Source organism: Peromyscus leucopus, chromosome 9 (assembly GCF_004664715.2).
Source record: "Peromyscus leucopus breed LL Stock chromosome 9, UCI_PerLeu_2.1, whole genome shotgun sequence".
NCBI lineage: Eukaryota > Metazoa > Chordata > Mammalia > Rodentia > Cricetidae > Peromyscus > Peromyscus leucopus.
In genome coordinates this window covers 101,561,960-101,584,045 of record NC_051070.1, presented here as the reverse complement: position 1 = coordinate 101,584,045, position 22,086 = coordinate 101,561,960, and the positions used below count along the sequence as shown (strand labels likewise).

Genomic DNA, 22,086 nt, shown 5'->3' with positions numbered 1-22,086 from the left:
AAATACATTTTAAATAATGTCCTCTAGAATATAGAAAAACTATGTATGTCTGGAACAATGGGAATGCTGTTTTCCTCTAAAAAATTATTTTACTTCATTTCAAGCAATTCAACATTGCTTGAAACATACACCAATTTTATAGGTGACTAACACAGTCATACACACCTACAATTGTTTGTTCTCAGTAGTTCACCTACCCAGAGATTGCCATTTATAGGTAATGTTTTATATTAGCTAATAACTAATAACCACTAGTTTATCAGCTATTCAAACCTGAACTGTGCTTAGAAGTCTGTCAGTAGAAGGACAATATCAAAATGCATTATGTGACACAGGCCTTTATAGTATATGGGCTTCCGTTAGCTGCCTGCCAAAGGTTCAGAGTGTAGAGCCCATAGACTCAGGGATGGCCCCAATATCCCTGTCAGAGTTTATAATATTTTTATATTGGGCTAAAAACTGCTGTAGACCAGTGATAGATGATTTTTTTGTCTTTTGTCCCCTTCTCGGAACAGAAGTTTCTATGGAAGTGGTTGGACCAGGCCATTACTCTATGTTTGGTGTAAATTATTATTAAGGATTAATTATTTCTTTGTTTCATAGTTCTAAAGCTCAACTCTCCTTTATTGCTATGTTTAAAAAAGCTACAAATTGGGAAACATATTAATTTTAACTTGATTTAGACAACACAGCTCACACTGGGAACCAGTGCTATAATGAGTTCACAATATATGTAGGAAAAGACATAAACCATAGGGGTATTATAAACTAACAAAACTAAGTAGAATACATGATGAATGGATTTGCTATGGGGTTCTGGGCCTCAGTGCTGTGAAAAAATTAAACACATGCAGAAGAAAATAAACATGGAAGACTTTGGTGTTCTGGAAGAGTAGAACATGATTCTAAATTGTTGAGTATGGTACAATAGGGGGAAATGTAAAAAAAAGAAGCTGCTTAGCACACCAGTATTTGGCAGTTTCTGAGGCTTGAGACACTTCATGATGGAATCTAAGAAAAAGACTCTGAGTGAGGTATGATTTCCTTAGGAAACGTGGCTTTTATGACCAAGAATAACACCACTATTACAAACACCTATTCCAGTTATGAAGAAGAGTGTTTTTGTTGTTGTTGTTGTTGTTAAGGTTTGTGGTTGATTAGGTCCCACATAGACTTACAGGGCAAGTGGGTACTTATGTCTGGATAAGCTTCTGGCCCCTCTACTGTACTTCCTCTAAATCCCCCTATATGAGGCTATTCAGGGCCTTCCCTGGAAGTGCCACGAGAAAGGGCTGAAAGGGTTTCACAAGCACATAGCCAGTTTAAACTGTCCTTGAGGATTTCTAGACACCCCCCCCCACACATACACATACATATAGTAACATACAAAGGCACACACAATAAGTAAACCTACAAATACACTAATACACATTTTAAAAGGAAATATATGCAAAGATATAAATATATGATGTGTTGTAATATCAATCTTCATACCAGAAAGCCTTAAGATGCAGATAGATATTGATCTAGATTCATAGAAACATAGGTACATAATTCAACAGGGTAGCATCCAAGCAGATAGGCAGGCTGTATGTCTCATAAAACATAGGTGATAAAATAAAAACCTGGTGTTTATTAGCCTGTTTCAAAGTATATAAACAATGTAATACTGCTCAATACCATAGCATACTTAGTTGTGGAATATTCCTTTACACTGTGTGAAGATGTGTCACTGTGATTGGTTTAATAGAGAGCTAAATGGCCAATAGCCAGGCAGGAAGAGATATAGGTGGGACTTCAGGGCAGAGAGAGAAAACTCTGAGAAGAAGGAAGTGGAGTCACCAACTGGACAAAGAAGAAGCAGGATAGGGTGTAGAGTAAAGGTAACCAAGTCACACGAAAGAACATAGATTAAAAGATACAAGTTAATTTAAGTTCCTAAGAACTACTTAGGAACAAGCCTAAGCTAAGGCTGAGCTTTTGTAATTAATAGTAAGTCACCATGTCATTTGTTTTAGTGAGCTGGCAGTCCAAAAAGAAAAGCCCAACTGTAATACCTGCTTCTCACAGCTGCAGAAGACCAGGCTCACTCCACTACTGCAATTCTATGTACAGCTTTAGAAGACATTTTAGTTTTTTCTAATAGGGGTGAAAGGCTTCATGTCCTCATGACAACATGCTTCTGACTAAAGTTAGCAGCCTGAATGCAACAGGGAAACAGTGTATGGTGAACAGATAAGGGCACAGCTGTGAGGACTTCATTAACACCTCCCCAAACATCATCTGCTGCTTAGCTAAATGCTGCTCTTGTTTTCAAAGCCTGATAAACTAAGTTCATGTGCTGTCATTTGGTTTTCTGTTTATTTGTATTTTTTAAGCATCTATATCTGAGTTTTTAAGGTAGTTTTCTAACAATAAGTACTTGGCTTTCAAATACTTCATCAGTTTCTCTGACAGCAGTATAATGTCATACTGGGAAACATGATCTTACAGGCTGCATCTGCCTTTTGAGACAACCAAAGCTGCCAAGTGATAATTTGGGAACAGCTTAGTATTATTTGTGTCTAATTTTCATTATATAATAATAAGTAATCCCCCTGGATATGCAGCATGCTCTTTCTCCAATGTCTTCTTCTCTCTGTGTGTTTATTCTTGCTGTCTTTTGTCTATTGACATTCCTCTGAGGCACTCATAACCATCTTTCAATGAGGGCTCAGGAGCGAGACAGCAGTGGATCACAGAAGAAACAGTTATCACTTGTGTTTATTGCCCTAAAACTAAGATTGCCAGGTAAACTGTTCAGTTTCAATTTTACTTGACTTAAATGTAAACAACTTAAAAGTTAGGTATAGATGTGCTCCATACCAACATGAAATACAGTCATCCTAAATATGCTGTGTGCTGCAAATTGAAATTAAGTGCAGGCAGGCTCTGTGTTTTTACTTGCTAAATCAGGCAACCCTACTTACAAAACAACTTTTTACCACTAAAGCTTTCTATGAATATGCCGTGTCCTACATCTCAATACTTGGACATTAGCACAGTGAACAAAATATTTTCCGGCATGCTTATGTCTTCCTCTCTCAGTAGGCTCACTCACACAGTCCAGAAATAGAGAGTTCTCTGGTGTATAAATCAAATGCTCTGCCCAATCTAGTATTCCTAGGGATAGTACAATGAGCTCAATATGAATGTTTCCCAATACAAAGGCCAAACCTGCCCCAAAGATGGCAATTCCCTTCATTCCATGTTTAAAGTTCCTGTTGACATGGAAATACAAAATGAGACAATGTCTGTGAAATCACATGCAGTGCACCACAGCAAGATAGGAATGAGCAACAGTAACTCCCTTCCTCTCATTACTTGTAAATCGTGAATGCTGATAAGCTTTGCCTATTATCCGAATCTATATGAGCTTCTCTATTAACACAGCAATATTCTGCTTCTATGCTCACACAAAACCACAAGTGGAGAAATCACCCAGGCAACCTGCCTCACTGAGAAGCAAGGTTCACTTGACTTTTCCATCAGAGCCCAGTCCTGTGGAAGGATTAATTCCTATCACATCAACAACCAATATTTCCAAGTGAACTGCTAGCTGTGACTTGGAGAACCCCTCCTTTAGAGGAACACCATATTTTCAACGTGAAAATGAACAGGAGAAATAGCGAGAAAGAATGCAGGTTTTTGAGAAACAAGCTGCACTGAGCCCCCTGGACTTGTGTTTGGCTGGTGTTTCGCCTGTGCCTTTTCTCATTCATTATCTAAGCAAATTAAAAGTTAAGGAAAACCTCATAATATTTAAATGTATTACAAAAGAATGAACTCTATCAACATTGACTGGGCTCTTTTGGTTAAAGTGGATCTGGAGACTGAATATTGACAAAGTTCAGCTACCACAGAACTTATTTTTCCAGTGAGAAGACTGTTAAGAAATGTGGGTGTACTATAATTAAAGAAGAGCTCATTTATTTAAGTTGGGGGACACAGGAAAAGTTAGAGAGAATAGAAGAAAGTGGAAATTGTATAAATGTAGTAATCATATAAGAAACCCTAAAAATTTTAATCCTGGAAAAGGTATTATTTTACCCTGATGATTTACATAATAGATGTTTTTCTTTAAAATTCACAACTCAGGTGACAAAAGATAAATTTTTAGCTATTCATATGCTATTAAATTATAACTAATCATATACACATATGACAAAGTTAATACTAAATATATGCAGAAATGTTGCATATTGGAAGTGCAGCAATATTCTGGAGTTTATTTCAATTTTCACAGAAATGTTCGTAATGGAGTATTTGATGACTTAGCAATTTGCAAATGATATTAACTTATAAAGATAAAGTAAGGTATGATAGTAGTGTTATGTATGTAAGTAGTACTTTAACTAGATACTTCCATGTATTATCTAGGACAAGTGATTTTCTAAGTTTATTAAAAAGACAATATAAAGCTTAAAAAAGGACAATGAACAAAAATTTAGGAGAGTAATATATATAAGGGAGGAAGTAAGGGAGGCTGCTACCTATGAGCTAGAAAGTACTGAACTATACATTCTTTTATCCTAGGAAGGAGCCAACCATGTTCAGGTAAGTATGACAGAGCATCCTGAAATTACGAGTTAAAAGACCCTGAGGCACATAGAAGAAGCGAGGAAAGGCAGCGTGGCGTTAGCAGTCTGGGGAGGCAGACAGATCCTGATCACATGGGTTTGACTTTTTACAGTATGTAATTTCATTCTAAATCTACCAGGCAGTTTTACACAAGAAAATTACATGATTTTGTTTAAATTTTAAATACAATTATATGTAACTTAATTATAGTGTTCTTTGCTTTGCTAATATGAACCAGCATCCCTGAATTTGCTAAGAAAAACTTATGTTTGGACATTACCTCATCCTGGCCCAAGTGATTCTAACATCTTCTCTAGAACGTTTCCACTTTAGACTGAAGAAAGTCATGCCCCCTTTTCCTTAAAGTTCTAGCTTTACCTGTGGGTGGCACCTCCTTTTCCCTCTGCTTCCTGGGCTTCCTGCCTGGCCATTTTCTCTATTTGAAATAGAGCATAAGAGACCTCATCTGCGTGTTGCTCACAGAGCTGCTGCTCCAGGAAGTAGCGTTTGATGATTATTTGGCCTATCTGCTGGAACTCTGTCCAGAATGCCTACAAGCAAACCACACATGGCTGAGACACAAGGACTCACTCAAGGGATATCTATGTAATCATTCTCCTGCCTGGAATCATAGACTGCTTTCCTTTACAAGACAACAAATGGCTCTTGCTTCTGAAAGCAGGCAAGGCCAGCAGAGTCTGATCCTCCCTCTTGACCAGCCATGTCAGCAAGCCATCCAGTGACATATGTGGTTGGTTATTCAATTACCTGGAACTTGCCATTTCCCCCAAACCCTGTTCCTTCCTTGCTCTTTATTCACCTTCTTTCTTCCTTTTGCTTTCCCTTGTGTTTCTGTTCTTCATTTCCTAACTATAGGAACCTTTTAATTATTTTCTCTACAGGAAAAAATATTCTCAGTAACTGCAGCATGATGTAGACAGTCCTTCCTTTGTATTCTTTCCCCCATTGTTTCTTGATGTCTACGGACATGAAACATGGTTCTTTACATAAGCAATTCAACAAATGTTATCCACATTAGCTTTCTCCCTAAGTTTCACACATTGGCAGAAGTATCACAAGAGGGTTGAGAAACTGCAGGAGACAGAGAACACAGTATCCCAACATTGTAACTCCAGGACCTTTGTGTGCTTGTGTATGTGTAAGCCAGACAAATACTCCTTGGCTTACAATGGAGTTATGACCCACTAGATCCATCATACGAAAAGAATAGCATACTTCTAAATGCATTAGAACTACTTAGTATACCTAAAATAATTAGTCTAACAGAGCAGAACACTGTGGAGCATCAGTTACTCATTTCCCCAGTCAAGTTGCTGACTAGGAACTTAGGAAGCCCGTGCTACCACAGCTTCCCAGCATTGCCTCATATTACCAGCCTGGGAAAGATAACAATACAAAATTCAAAACATTAATTCTTCTGAGTTTGTACCATTTTAACTGCATCCTAAATTGTAAACTTCAGTAATCAGTCAATCACTTGTAAATCAGAGACATTGCCATCCTATACATATTTAGGAAACACCATTTTCTGTCCTGCAAACATACAACAAATTTTAAATTAAAGCCCCCTCCACACACACCATGAGTAGCATTTAATTGGTTTATACATCTGTCCAGACACTGAAGTGAGAGTTTGAGAGTTTGTTTTACAGGAGGAGAGCTCTGGCCTGGCACAGGGCCGGTCTTTGATGGAGCTCCCATACCCTGATTAGCTGAACCGTTATAAGTCCCCTAATCACACCTATCACCTATGTGGAGACCCATTCTTACCTAAATGCTGCTGTAACTACAGATCCACTTTCTATGTCTCCCCTCTTCTCCCCTCTTTCTCTCTGTGCCTCCAAACCCCCTTTCCCAGGGCTTTCCCTTCCCCTGAAGTAAAGGCCCAGAAGAATTAGATATAAAAGGAAAGGCTATATGGATTTTTGCACATTGGAGACTGTGATGATCAGCTAATGTGTGACAGTATTCATAGAAGAAACATGACCTCTAAAGTCCCAAGACAAGTTACAAAACAGCATTACAACTGAAAATATTGCCAGAGGACAATCTCTTTGAGTTCCCATGCAGCCCTCATCTCAGGATATGCCCAGTCAGTACTTAGTCATCTACAGCAGTAAAAAGCTGATGTGAAAGACAGATCTGAGGTCAAATTCTCCATCTCTACTTTCTCATTCTTTTGGTAAGAAATTAAACCTAGATGCTCTTCAGCTTTGCCATTTATGATCACTACATAAACGGTTCTACAGTATGCATTTTTAAGAGTTCAAAAGATCACCCAACTTTTCTGGCACATACTGCTCAACATTGTTATGATAGTCTAACACAGGTAATTTTTCAAGCAATTTAACATGGCAAATAGTATATGTGCAGAGCTGTACTCTTTGACTACACTCCCTCTGCAAACACTATAAACTATTTGCCCATAAATTTCCATTTTATTTTGTAAGAAGACACTGTGTATTTATACCAACGAAGATCCCTTTTGTTTTCAAATAATTATAATTCACAGATATTAGTTAGGGAAAGAAAGACTCTCACTTTCAGATTTGTAATGAAAATTCACAAATTAGAACACAAATTGACTTCACTTAACTGTAAACCTGTTAGACTTAGGGGAAAAATCATATAGATTCATTTATAACACGCAGAGTCGCGATTATAACCCTGTTTAATAACATCTGAGCAGAATTCAAACATAGCTATTCTTATTTAGTGGCTACTAATTATATTAGATATGCTTTTATAAAAAGGGGGTGGAAGGCTACTTAACATATGATCAACTCAATCCAATAACTCTGTTAATTCTAAAATTATGAATGTAAATAACATTATATAATTAGAATGTAGTTTAGTTCTATGTATCTTCTAGCAGAAATTCAATGCTTTGTTTTAAGTTCAAAACACAGCAATCACTTTGATATAATTTAATACTTAAACAAAAACGTGATTTTCCATTCTGTAACTTGAATTTTAGACTCACATCAGATTTCCTTTAATCAGACCATATATAAATGTATTATGATATACTTAGAACAAGGTCAAACAACAAATATGACACTCAATATGCAGTGTTTATTTTATTTTTTAAATAATGAAAGAGATTTGCATAAAAGTCCTTTCACATGATAAGCTTTCCCTGTGTTTGAAAAAGTTTTTAAGGAGAATTATACCTGCTACTATACAAACATATTTGGTGCTTAGAGAATAAAATGCATCAGGGCATGGGCAGAAAAAAATCTGCTGAGTAACAAATATTTGCAATGGATATAGGAGAAGTGTTTTATGACTGAGCACTTGATAGAATAGCTTGGTGTTTGTCAGGTGAGAAATCTTCCTTGTACCTTCATCATTGTGCCTTCTAAGAGTGGGCAGTTTGATATGTTCTTTGGCCAAGTATCACATATGGAGGACAGTTTGGATTCTATAGAAGCCAGTGAGGACTTGGGCTTACAAAGAAGTTAAATTATTCCATAGAGTGATGTAGTCACATTGTGTGATAAACTTATTAAATATTATCTTTAAAAAGTATATTATAGCAATGTATTAATAAACACAATTTAAATTATGACCTAAAGAAACAATTTATTTGTTTAATTTCAATTCTATGATTTTAGTTTTCAAGCATCATTCTGTATCTTATATGTACATCTAAATTGTTGCCCTAATTGTGTCTATTAACATTATGCTTTAACTGACAGGGCCTTCTGTAGATGTAACCAACTGTCTTATTAAATAAGAAACACAGAACCAATGTAAAAGAGAAAGCCAAGAGGTCAGAGCTCAGATCTAAAAACCTTACCTTTCCTCCTGTGGTGGTCCTACCTCTCCGAAAGAGACCTACTTCCTGTGGGTTTGTCTTGATATATATATTTTGTTTTGTCTTTTCATTGGTTGTAAACCCAAACACGTGACTGCCTCATCACTGCCTGTAAGTACAGCCCTCCAGGTCTTAAAGGCGTGTGTCTCACATGCTGGCTGTATCCCTGAACACACAGAGACTTACCTAGCTCTGCCTACCAAGTGCTGGGATTAAAGGCGTGTGCCACCACCCCCACGCTCTTTCTATGGCTCTAATAGCTCAGACCCCCGGGCAAATTTATTTATTAATATACAATTAAAATCACATTTCAGTACAAATAAAATACTACCATATTTCTCCTTTTCTATTTTAATAAAAAGAAAAGAAGCAAAAGGTTATAACTAACAAAGGAAAAACTATATACAAAAGTATATATATATATATATATATACACAATATATACAAGTAATAAATACCTAAACAATGTCTAGTCCATTTGTATTTGACAAATTTAGAGAAAATAATTCCATTATCTATCCTATTTTAGTAAATCCAAAATGTATCTAATTTACTTTTTTATCCTAATTAATCTTTAACTATAACTAACTAACCTTCAACTATAACTAACTAATCTTTAACTCCCTCAGAGACCCAAGAAGGAAATAACATTAGCTAACAATAAAAACAGGAAGTACATGTAAGCAACTTCCAAAAAATTTGTGAGTTGACAGAAAAAGCCAGCTGCCTGGACAGTCACCTGAGGTTTCTCCACAGTGTTGGGGCATCATCTTTAGCTTATAGGCTTAGCGTATCTGACAGACTCATTTGTGAAGTACGATATACAAAAGGTCAATAGTTAAACCTCACATTGAGTGAGAGCAGTCCATGTACCAGAAACACCTGAATTTCACTAGTGTCTTGTCATGATTCAGGATTTTAAATTCTGGAAATTGTTGACGGTTTTTGAATTCAGCTGTCCATTCTTTTTGGCTGTGTATATATGGCTTTGTCTCAGCATTCTGTTCTTCTCCACATCCCTCTATTAAATGCCAGTTTACTATTGAAAGGTGTGAGCTTAGTTACTCTTTAAGAATAACTGTTTCAGCTGCTGTCCCATTGCACATCAGAAGCCATTAGCCTCCTCATCATTATTGGTCTCTGAATTTTTCATGGCACAAATCCCACAAGTGTCATTAAAAAATTATATACATAATTAAGAAAATTCTTTCTGAATGTTGACAGCTTTACAGACGCTGGATTTGGCATAGATTGTTGCGTAGTATATAATTATCCCTTAAATAAATAAATTAACCAGAAGGGGTTTTGGTTAAATATTTTCAGTAAAGTTGGTCTTCTCGCTCCAGTTCTAAGGTTGGACAGTTCTTAGACCCAGAGAGTGAGCCTGAAATAGCAAGCTCAGAGTAATGAGGGAGCAGTAAGAAGTAATATAAATTTGTACTGTGGCTCCACTAATGAAACTTACCCATTTGTCTGCTACTCAAATGCCTTCTGCTCTGGGATCCTGTCCCAATGCTCTCCATGTGCATTTAACAGCTTCCTCTTCTCTTTCTCTTACTGGATTTTGTCTATAACATTTTATAGCACTGATTATATCACATCTTTGCTTCTTTTTAATCTTGGGGCACTTCTACGCTTATATGTGTATATATATATATATATATATATATATATATATATATATATGTGTGTGTGTGTGTGTGTGTGTGTGTGTGTGTGTGTGTGTGTGTAACTAAGATATGGCATGTATTAACTCAGATAAATATGTGTTGATCAAATAGTGTCAGGAATCTTGAAGCATATGTGTTTGAGCTCCTTGGTGTAAAATGGGAATTTGTTAATAACTCTTTGAAGACTTTAGGTTTTGAAGCTCATCAGCAGGCAGGCAGATATTCCTACTTTTTGAGAATATTAAATCTTGGGTAAGACATGTGCTTGCATTATTTTGTGAAAAACATTGTACCTCTAGTAAAAAGTAAATTAGTGCTATTCAAAGTAAGATGGGAGAGTTCAGAAAGAAGGGATCCTAGGACTTGTTAAAATATAATTGGACAGCATTATAGTGTGAAATTTATTCTAGGTATTCAGGGCTGTTTCAACAATTGAAAAGTGATTAATGTAATCACCATTTCAATAAACTAAAAATAATTGCATGATCATAGCTATAGATTAAGAAAGAGTACTTGGAAATATTATTTATGATTAGAAACTCTTAGAAAACTAGGAATTGAGATGATACCATCAACTTGAGAAAGGATATTTATAATTACACCACAATTAATGCTATACTCGATGAGAAACTCAGGCGTTTCACCAAAATCAGGAACAAAATAAGCATTTCTCCTCTTACAGACTTCTCAGTGTGATAAGCCAGTCCTGGCTAACCAAGTGGGACAAGACAAGGAGCTAAAAACATGGACATAAGGAGGGAAGAAAAATGTCTTTTATTTGCTTATGATATTATCATAAATATAAAACCATTTTGGAGCATCAACAACAGAAAAATCTATTTTAGAACTAATAAATAATTATAGCTATACAGTAGATGGTTAATAAACAGAGTATGACCCATATCTTAAATACCAAAAATAAACAAATAGAATTAAAAAATTAAACTCAGAAAACTAAGGTTGTATTACCCTCTCCTCAAGAGGAAATACTTAGAGATAAGTCTACAAATACATATTAAGGTCTGTATGAAAAAAATCTAATGATAAAAATTTTTTAAAAGAACAAAATAAGTAGAGCAGAATTCCATGACAATATACAGGAGGAATAAATGTTGTCTAGAGACCAGATTTTTCTAACTTTGTCTATAGAAACAATATAATCCATGTACAAAGCCTGGTGAGTCATATTGTTACTATTTTTAAACTAATTCTAAAGATTAGAAGCAATGAAAAACAAAATTTAGTGTGGTTAATGTTGAATAACAACAATATAATAATAATAATAATAATAATTATAATTATAATTATAATTATAATAATTGGGGGGCTGATACTACTTCACTTCAAGACTTTCTCAAAACCTATACAAATTTAGGCAGTATGGTACTGATTAGAAAACTGTAGATAGCTGAATGGAACAGATTTCTCAGATGTAGGCACACAGAAATATAGTCAACTGGAGAGAAAATGTCCTATTCAACAAGTGATGCTCAAACAGTTGGCTATCTCATCCAAATGAAACCACCAGGGTAGATTTGTTTTAATCTTCAGGAAAAGTAATTCAAAATGAATCTTATTCTAAAATGCAAAATGCAAAGTTGTAACATTACTAGAAAATAACCTAGAATGACATCAGGAGGCAATAACACTTTAGACAGAAGAGACTAAATGCAAGTTGTACAAAAGAAAGAATTATATAAGAATCACAGTTCGCTAAAATTAATTTTTTATCTGTGAAGTGCACTGGCAAGACAATAATAAGAGAAGCCATTACTTGACAGGAAGTAATTGCCAAAGATGTAGCTGATGAAATACTGCAAGCCAACATATAGAAAGAACTCTTGAAATTCTAAGTCTATAAAAGAAATCAAAACTGCACCAACGATCTTGACAAACACGTCACCAAAGAAAATTTATAGATGGCAAATTAGCATAGTGAAAAATGTTCCACATTAGATGTCAGGAAGAGGCAAATGCAGAGAATGTGATGGCACTGCACACCTGTTGGAAATGTTGAAATCCAGAATGCTAACAGGGGTTAAGTCCTGCCAGGATGTGAACAACAATCCTGCTCCTGCATTACTGACTGAAACACAATGTGGTACAGACACTGTATAAGAGAGTGAAACTATTTCTTATAAAATAATGTACCCTCACCACCTGATCCATCAGGAAAGAAAGTTCACATCTATATATAAACCTACATGTGAATGTTTATCATGAAGTTAGATTGAGAATTTTCAAGTCTTGGAAAGAACAAGATGAGTTTTGTGAGATTAAATTATTAAGCAAACTGTGAGACATTTGGACACTGAACTACTACTCAGCAATAAAAGGACATTTTCTGTAAAACCATGAAAAGACATGGAGGTGTTGCTGTCTCTTGACAAATGCTTCACATCACACACACATGTTTAATCTTACTGAACTATTATGACAGTAAAAAAAAAAAAAAAGGCAGCAATGTTTATGGCCAGTATAGAAGATTACATTCCACCATCCCGACATTCTAGAAAAGGCAAAAGTATAGTAATGATACAAAGATTGGTGACTGTCAGGGGTTGAGGAAAGGAAAGGCATATGTAGCAGAATTAGGGGTAACACAAGCGTCTCTCATGTGGGAAATTCAAACGATGGGGAGGCTGTGCACATGTGAGAGATGTACAGGAAATCTTGGAATTTTCTACTGTATTTTGCTGTGAACTTAAGAGTGCTGTAAAAGTAAGTTCCACTTAAACAATTCACCCACCCCTACATACACACATGTGAACAAAACTGGTATAAATAATCTGCTCACCAATAAACCAATAAGATAAAATTCATATACGTTTTATCTTACTCCCATTTCCATATAGAATTTTCATTTATAGATGATTTAAGAATTTAATAATCATCTTCAAGACAGTTTACCTACATCAATTCTATAATTATTGATTAAATTCAAAATATTTATTTGCAAACTCACAAACATCATTTTACATATTTAAATATTTAAATTCAGTGAGTATATAAAGTGGACAAGTAAGGCAACTGAAACAGTATATTCACTAACTGTGTAAACCACTCACTGCTCCAAACCATCCTTTTACAGATGTCATTAGGTACCTGCATACCAGACATTTCCCTCAGCTCCATCTAACTGGTCAACTCCTTTTCTCCCAGGCAAGATCTATTTCAGGAGTCAAATAGTCACACACTGAGAACTCATTCCCTGTAAGACTTTAGACCTATGATTTGACTCTAATTTTTGCAAGATTTACTATAACCTCATGCTTGAGTGTCATATGGATAACTACACAGTAACCTACTATTTTACCTGGACCAAGAATTGCACTCTTCAAATGAGTTCTCACTTAGACCTTTCAGTACACATTTTAGTTCCGCTGTACTATACATGTCAGCAATACTAGAAGTCTCCTGATATGATGGAGACTGGTCTATTTCTTTCAACAGAGATGATTAACATTTTGTATAGCAATTTCATTTGCTAGTTTGCCACTTTGCTTCTGGGATCTAAAAAGCTCCAGCCCTCCCACCAGCTGTGTGGTGATATCTATGTCTACAGGTGTTCTGCTCAATAGCCATGAAACAATGGCTCTCAGACCCTGCAATCACCACAGCTCAGTAGAGCAAATTTCTTTATCCATGAGGTCTAGTGCTCATTTTTCTCAAAATGACTTTGAGGGCCATAAACCCATGCCACTGATATGTATTCCCTGCTACCATTGGTGAATGGGGAGTGCTGACTGCTTACCCTTCTCACTGGCTTATTCTCTTTCACATAAACCATGCTCATTGTTTCTGTAACTTGTTGCCCATGGCGTAGCTTTAGTCTCTTCCTCCTCTGGAAATTCTCATCTATACCTTTACTCACCCCTCAGCATTCACAGTCTCCTTTTTGACTCCATTTTTTTTCCTACTTTAACTAAAACAAGAATCTTATGCAAATAGTCCAATTCTCCTTTTCCATTTTTAAAAGCTGTTTCAATTTTGTTTATACCAGCAAAGTTATGGAACTGTATTCCTGGCTCTTAGAGAACTTTTCCTTGTGTCTTCCAAAATTTCTAATTCTTTTCACATTTCTGGAATTCATATTATGGTATGAATTAATAAAACTCATTTTTTTAATGAAGGTTGCATTTCCTAGTCTCACTTGCAAAATAATGGTATTATTTGATTAGTTCTAGTGAACAAACCATTAAGAAAAAAGTGGTGTGAGTCATTTTAGACCAAGTCTCTTCAGGAAGCCTGTGTCTCTGTCCCAGTGTTGCTAGCTAGAGTGAGATGACAAGTAGTGAGGTGAAAAGTAGTCACTCATTGACCAGAGCCTCATGCCATGGGCAAGAAAGAATACTCCCCTGCAAGAAAATGCTCCTTTTTCGAGGCACTAAGAAATTATTTTCTTATCCAGCTACTAATAATCTTAGCTATAAACCACAAACTCCTTCCCATTGTCTTCTCTTGGACTCTGGTATTGGAGAATTTTGCATAAGATAAACATTTATTTCAATTCTAAAACTCTTGTTTCATCTTGAGCAATAGTAATATCTACTTATACATGATCTAAAACCATATCTTTCCAAATCTTGACTTCCAGTTAAATTTGTTTGCTTCTTTCTCTCAATTTGGCTACTCATTCTCATAAGCATCATCTGAAATTTTCCTTTTTCATAACTCCTTCTTTAAATCGTTTGTTATCCATTAATACACAAGGTGATCACAATCTCTATTTTGTAGTACACATTTGTTCAAGCACTTTAATTATGAGTATTATTTGATTTCATCCTTCCTTAACTTACTCTCATACAAATCACACATTAAATGGTTGAATTCAAACTTCAATTGAGTAATATCCTGGATTTTATTACCTTTCATGTGTTTTAACCCAATTTTCCTACCAATGTCTCAAACATGCAGTGACTGAGCTGTCTGCTGTATCAATGATGAAATAACCAAATAACAGAGCACTAATGAGTCAGGTCATGAAACAGGGAAGAGAAATTCTGATATGAAAATGAGACCACTAATCAATAAACCTCCATACTTCCTGAAATACAACAACCTACTTGGCATTTTGTCTCAAATAATGTATCCCAAACTCACATTTCTGTATCTAATCTCATAAGCATCTCATATAATGTCCTTCACTGTCTGCATTTTCTCAGTAATAGGAAACCTCACAACTAAGAACACAAACAGTAAAATTGACTGTCATCCTTGAAAATATTTCAGAGTAGCCTTCATCATCACCCCATTTCAAATATTTATTGATATGACATTCTAAATATATAACAGCTTTTCATATAGTTCCTATATCCCACGACTCAAAGCTAATATCATTTTGTCTGAGTAGAATTAAGATACATGGACATTTTTTTATTGTAAGTTATTGGACTCTAAACTCTGTCCAGCCTATTTCTGGTAATCTGCCTTCTTTTTTATTGACTGGGACTGGATGCGCATCATCAGAATGATTGGGAGAGTGAATGAATGAGTAGAAGTGAATTTATATGAATTCTCACCATCCACATATACATATGAAGCAAGAATTCATGTCTAGGTTATATAATGGAAAAAAACTGGTTAAAATCCAAACAGGCAAAACTTGAAGAACCCAGGCTCAAATGTAGGTTTTCTCAATTTAACTAACTCTTAGCTACTAATTATCTTTCCATATTGAGCTTCATGGCATGTATTTTATTTAACTTGTAATAGACTTAGAACTACCTTCAATTTTTAACAAAATTGTCTATGACTATAGAGAGTAAAGTCCCTTGAAGACATCCTGACATTTAGAAAATGTGTCTTTAATTAGCAATACTTTAAGAATTATTACAATTTTTAATGGATATGTGTATGTTTATAATACAAGTTAGTGTTGATGCTAAAATGTACCAAAACAACCAGCTTGTAAGAGGAAAGGGATCTGAGCAGAAAATAATGATATAGATTGTTGTTGTCTATCACTATCATGTATGTTTTCCATGTGGAAATACTGTGCTAAGCAATTTACATATACTAAAATAGGTACTGTTAGCACCCTAATTTTACAGATAAGAAAATGGAAGGATGAGAGGAAACTATCAAAGCCTAGAATCAAATCCCATTTCTGCAAAATTTCAGAAATACTGAATATCACCTTCTGAATATGTAGTTAAGGCTTCTATTTTGAGCCTTTTCCAAATGTGAAGTGGACTAAAGAGTTTATTTTTTTAAATACAAATAGGTATTTGTAACGAGTAATTTTGATTTTAATGAGATAGAGAAGGTGTACAATATGTAGAGTATCAAAGTGATCTTAGAATATTTAAGGAACAAATAGTGTTGTCTTACCCATGAATTCAATCCCCAAGTGGTCTGCTACATCAAAGTCAGCATGGAAAGAAGGGAAACAGAAAAAGAAATGGGTTAGAAAAAATCCAAACAAGGGCATCATTGCTTGTTAGACCTTCCTCCAAGATACAGGATCTGTGTCTTTCAACTATGTTAGCTTATGAGATAAAACTTGTAGACAGCCAACAGTAACAGTTCCTGGTGTTGTCTTTAATATTTATTTCCACAAAGCATATAAATTATTACTTAGCATTTTAGTGAAATAATAATGCATAAATAATGAAATATACCAAATAAAAATTTTAAGAGGGGGGATAAGAATTCCTTATAAAAATACTTTCAAAATTCACCATATTTCTTGTAGATTAAGTCTTTGTTCAACATTAATTTATTTGGACCTCTACATTAGCAAGAATGGCAAAGCCTCAAACAGGCTATAATGCAGTGTGCTTCACATTCACACACATACACACACATACACACACACATACACACACTGATGACACTAGATTTCTTTCTTGGACATGTTATTTGAGACAATTGTGCATTGGCAAAACCAAACATCTTACATAGGTCACCAAGTCTTGGGTAGATTGAAGGCACAAATCCAATGTACCTGACCCACAGGCCACATAACTGCTTGACTTGACAGGTCATCCGATCAAAAACAACTGGCAGAGATTTCACTATTGGTGCTGTGTGCTCACAGACACAGACAGTCCTGAACAGCCAGTCTGCCTGTGGCCGGCAGAATAATGAATTCTTCTGGGCTTATTTGCTTAAAGTGTCCTCTTTCTTTTAATTGTTTAATTGTGTACTCATTCACTTTGTAAATTCAACACATGACTTAAAACGATATTTTCTATTCCACAAGTATTTCCAGTATTTGTCTGGAACGAGAGTAAATGGGACAAAAAGCTATTGCTTAATTGTATTTGTTTCCAAATCCAATTGCTGACCTCAATTTAGGGGTTTAGTAAATAAGCATTTCCTTTTAGGAAACATATGCACAATTACTCATTAATATTAGTGCATGTATGAATATACACATATAAAACACATATTTGACATTTCAGTCATTTTAAGTACTTAATTCATTTTAATTGCTTAGTTCGGCACAAATTAAGTTCACAAGGTTGTGCTACCGCCACACTATTTTTAAGGCTCTGTTTCTTCCATCCCATCAGTCAGAGGCTGTCTTCTCATCTCCCATGTTCCCTCCCCTCAGCTACAAGCAACCTCTAGGTTCGGCATCAGTTCAGTTTGCCTGTGGTTCACTTGAAGTGATTAAAATTCGTGTGAATTACAAAATGTCTACTTTTATGAAGAAAGATGGCAACAGTGTTTCTAAAACATGGATTTATCCCTTTCTCTTCTTGGAATTTTTTTTTTTATTGCTTGTGCTGCACTGATATGCACTTTCTTCATTATCTGTTCATTTTTGTGAAAAGACAGCTCCTTGTTCTCAGAGAATTCTGGCATCATTGGCAGGAAAACACAGAGTCAGATCTCTGGCCATCCTTCTTAGTAAGTGCCATACTGAAAATCTGCACTGACAGGAGAGTCCAGAGGCAGAGATATTGTTCCTAGGAGGGATAGAAGTTGCTATGCAAAAGAATGAGATTTATGAGGAAAAGTGACAAGTGCATGCTTATGTTCTTCTGCAGACAAGAAGCCCCCAACTGTGTGCTCCAGAAACATGGAAGAGATACTGGATATATAGAATTTTAAAATGAGGCTTGAGCGGGATTAGCTATTATGAAGGAAAGGTAAGGTAATTGAAAACACAGGAAATAACACAATTTGTATTTGCTGCACACAGACAGAAACAAAGGAAAATGAGGAGACAGGAGCATTTAGCAATCAGCAAGCAGAGGCTCTCCTGTGGACCACAGATATTCACAGCCAGAGGCCCTCAAAGAGTAGACCTAAGGTATTTATAGGCAAAGGCTCTCAAGGAATGGGCTCTAGATATTCACAAGCATAAACCAGTAGTTAGGAAGCCCCTAGCCTCAACTTGGTTGAAAAAGACCTTTCTGCTAAAGCCAGTCTCCATTCTTCCACACCCTAGGCTGTTCTACCTATGTGTGTGACAAGGCATGTAGACAGCCAGTCTTTGTGACTCTGTAAATAGAGCTAAGAAGTGAGCAGTATATTGACACATTGGAAATCAATCTGCATACTTTTACAGTCACAACAAATTCCTGGCCAGCAGCATAGACGAATATCACGGCTCAAAATTATTCAAACACTGAAAAATATAAATAGGAGTCTTGATTAAAAGAAATCTCTCTTAATATAAAAGTTGTTAGGTTTGTAATTTGCAGGCTTTCCAGCAAAGTGCCGTCTATGTTCTTGGATATTGAAGTGAAATTGCTCACTAATTTTTATGATGGCCTTTTGATGGAAATTGACAAGCCTGAATATACAAGTAAAAAATTAATTTTTATTTGAAAATCTCTATTTCCTGCTCTTTCACCTCCCACCACTACCACACACACTACTGTATTAAAAAATGCTAAACACTGTGATCACTATTTATCAATTTGAAGACACTGACAGGCTGTGGTTCACACAGAAGGATCAATGAAAAGCAGGTGACAGAAAAGCAATTCATTTTGTTATTACAGTCATACACAGAACATAAACCACACTATTTCTCAGAAGCCTGTGCTGATTGTTTCTCAAGGCAAACAGCTTGCCTGAAGATGTTCAGGCCTGAAGGAAAATGTCAAGAGGAAGAGAATGAGAATAAATCAATTAATAGTTAATTTACTCATTCACTCAAACCACTGAGGACCAGGAATTGCTCAGATCTTAGGGTGAGTCAAGAAGGACCCGGCTCAAGCCAAAGCCATCTGATTTCCCCTGGAGAATGCATGTAAATGTACAATTCACATATTTTAACACTTCAATCAACTTTTCTTTAGAATATCCATACCCTCAACATTGTGTAAGTGTGGCCCACTTTTACCCAGCTCTAACTGCTCTGGGAAATGATATAAAGATTATATCTCACAGCAACACCTAAACTGGCAACCATGCCCACAGTAAAAGGGCATACAGAAGCTACCCAGAGGGGTGAACTATCTTTACCCTGTCATCATGCCTATAAGTGTGTGGGACTGCAACTGAGCCCAGGTGGCCTGACTCTCATCTTTCACTTATCCAGTTTATAAACATCCTCCCTCAGAAGAAATAGCTAATTTTTGCAATGTCATCATCAAGTAATGAGACCTTCTGGGATGAATTATTTAATCCACTTAAAAGAATAAATTGTGTTCAAGCATCCTCAGGCACCATTGAAGCACCACTTACTTACCTCTTAGCCCTTGTCTATTGATGGCAGGCTGAAGATGAACTGGTTGAGGGAAGGTTTAAAGGAAGACAAACATTTCCTGCCCACCAAGGAGTCAAACTAGTAGACTATTAATATTTCCTCATTAGTTATCAGGGCAATTTCTGTAAGATGAGGCTGATTTGGTTAATTTTATAGACAGCAGGTGCTAAAGAATTTTCTTTGAAAAATCTGTCAAATATTAAACCAAATATTCTTAAACTTAGAGTCATATTTAACAGATACCAGCAAATCTTCTCTAGAACCCAAGGATTTCAGTGGCTTTAGGAATAAATAAGTGATAGGAAGTCATTCTTTCTCTCAGGTCAAATGCACTGAGAAATTTATAAAATTCATGCCCATATATAGACCCAAATTATTTATTCTTAGTATGTAACATGACATATTAAAAGACACTGATGTTACAGAACAGGAAATACAAATTAATCAGCATCTTCCCTACTTCATATATTACTTTTTTTTTTCAATAATCTAGGGAGAATGCTGAAAATGAGAATGCTGAGGAATCATCAAGTGCCTGGCACTGCTATTAACAGCAGTCATCATGTGGCACAGATATTATAAATTTATTCCCCACCTAACTAAAATTTAAGGTGCACATGTCTGAAACTAGCTCATGTCTTTGTAAGCCGGGACAGCAGGATGCCTCAGCAGGTGCCTTGAAGAATGAACTGAATGAGAAAGGCTTTACTCAGCTCACACCTCCTTGCTACAATCAGTCCTGATAGGGAAGTCAGGGAGGTAGAAGCTTGAGAGAACTGGTCACATTCATCCACATTCTAGAACAAAGAGAGTGGATTGATGATCAGTTCCATTTCTCCCACATATTATTCAGAATCGCCTTCCCAGGAAGTGAGGCCAACCATTGTGAACTGCCCTTAGTTAAAACATAGTCCCTCACTGACATGCCAACAGACCAAGTCAATCTAACCAATCCCTCTTAACATGCCCTGTCATGGTAATTCTAGATTGTGTCAAGTTGAAAAAACTACCCATCAACTTGAGTAGAGATGCTTTCTGTCCAGCCTAAAGACTTGCCTTTGATCCCCAGAAACAACATGACAGATGAACCTACCCACACATATACCCATTATATACACATGCATGCATATGCTAAATAAATAAAAAAAAGTGTAAAAAGAACACAAAAACCTCTTAAGCAACTCAAAGTTTATATGTTAAGCACAGCTGCCTAATCTTCCAAAGTAGAAAATGCGAAGAAGAGCAAAACCAAAAACAGTCCTTGACTTGATTCAGATCTCGAGATGCGATGGAATATATTGCTGCTTAAACTAGGGTGAGGAAGGCCCTGTGATGCAATACTGGGACAAAGTAACACTAACTCAGACTTCAGCCTCAGTAGTCGATTAGAAGTAGCACAACAACGTGCCATCATTACAAAATACTCCCATAAGTGCTCAGTTAAACCTTCGTTCCATGGAAAGTAGAGAAGAACTTTACATAAGATATAGTCATCTCTGGCTTATAAAGTTAAAACATTGTGGGCCAGTGAGATGGCTCAGCTGGTAAAGGCACTTGTCACCAAGCCTGATAACCTCTGTGTGATTCCCAGAACCCACATGGTGGAAGGGCAGAACCCACTGTTTAAGTGGTCCTCTAACTTCCCCTTGCACACAATTTTGGACAATGACTAGCACCCAGACACACACACACACACACACACACACACACACACACACACACACACACACTAAGTAAGTGTAAAAACAAGTTTTAAAAAGAGAAATTGACAACACTGGCTTAAGGCTCAGTGGCTTCTCCACAGCAGGAGCCCTAAAAGCACTTTTGATGTGGGTAGTAGAGACAGGCCCTGGGATTGTTCAGAAGGCAGCTTTCCCAGTTTGGCAGAAGGGTTATGTTGTCTGGAGTGCCCATGGTTCTAGTGATCTCTGCCAGCTGCTGTTGGAAAATCTTTTGCTGTCAGTGTGGAGCAAACCACCCACTCAATTACAAAACATGACTGTGACACAGTGCTTCCCTTCATAATGCTGCTGTTGTCTGTCACTCTGTAGGTTCCACCCTTAGATCTGTGTCACATGACTTTTCCCTCGTGACACTCCGGGAACAAATAGTCCATTGGAATAAAAAAGATGAAATAGGATTTGTGAAGATTATAAGTGAAATCCTGAATATTTGATAACCCTTCATCTCTTATTTCCTCATTCTCTGGAAGTTTCTAGAATCACTTTTAGGATATATGGGTGTCTCATGATGCAATAGTGTGCTCATGTATTCTCCTTGCT

The 22,086-nt window shown here is 36.2% G+C and overlaps 1 protein-coding gene across 9 annotated transcripts in view; it reads right to left on the bottom strand.

Moving 5' to 3' along the window:
* Positions 1-22,086, bottom strand: part of Nrg3 (neuregulin 3) — a 1,038,176-nt gene that overhangs the window by 91,001 nt on the left and 925,089 nt on the right. For 5 of the 9 annotated variants that reach the window (XM_028883033.2, XM_028883038.2, XM_028883035.2 and 2 more), the window contains exon 4: positions 16,465-16,491. In XM_028883033.2, coding sequence (XP_028738866.1) covers positions 16,465-16,491 — 27 coding nt within the window. The remainder of the gene's footprint in view (positions 1-16,464; positions 16,492-22,086) is intronic. The other 4 variants (XM_028883034.2, XM_037208801.1, XM_028883040.2 and 1 more) reach the window with 1 other exon arrangement.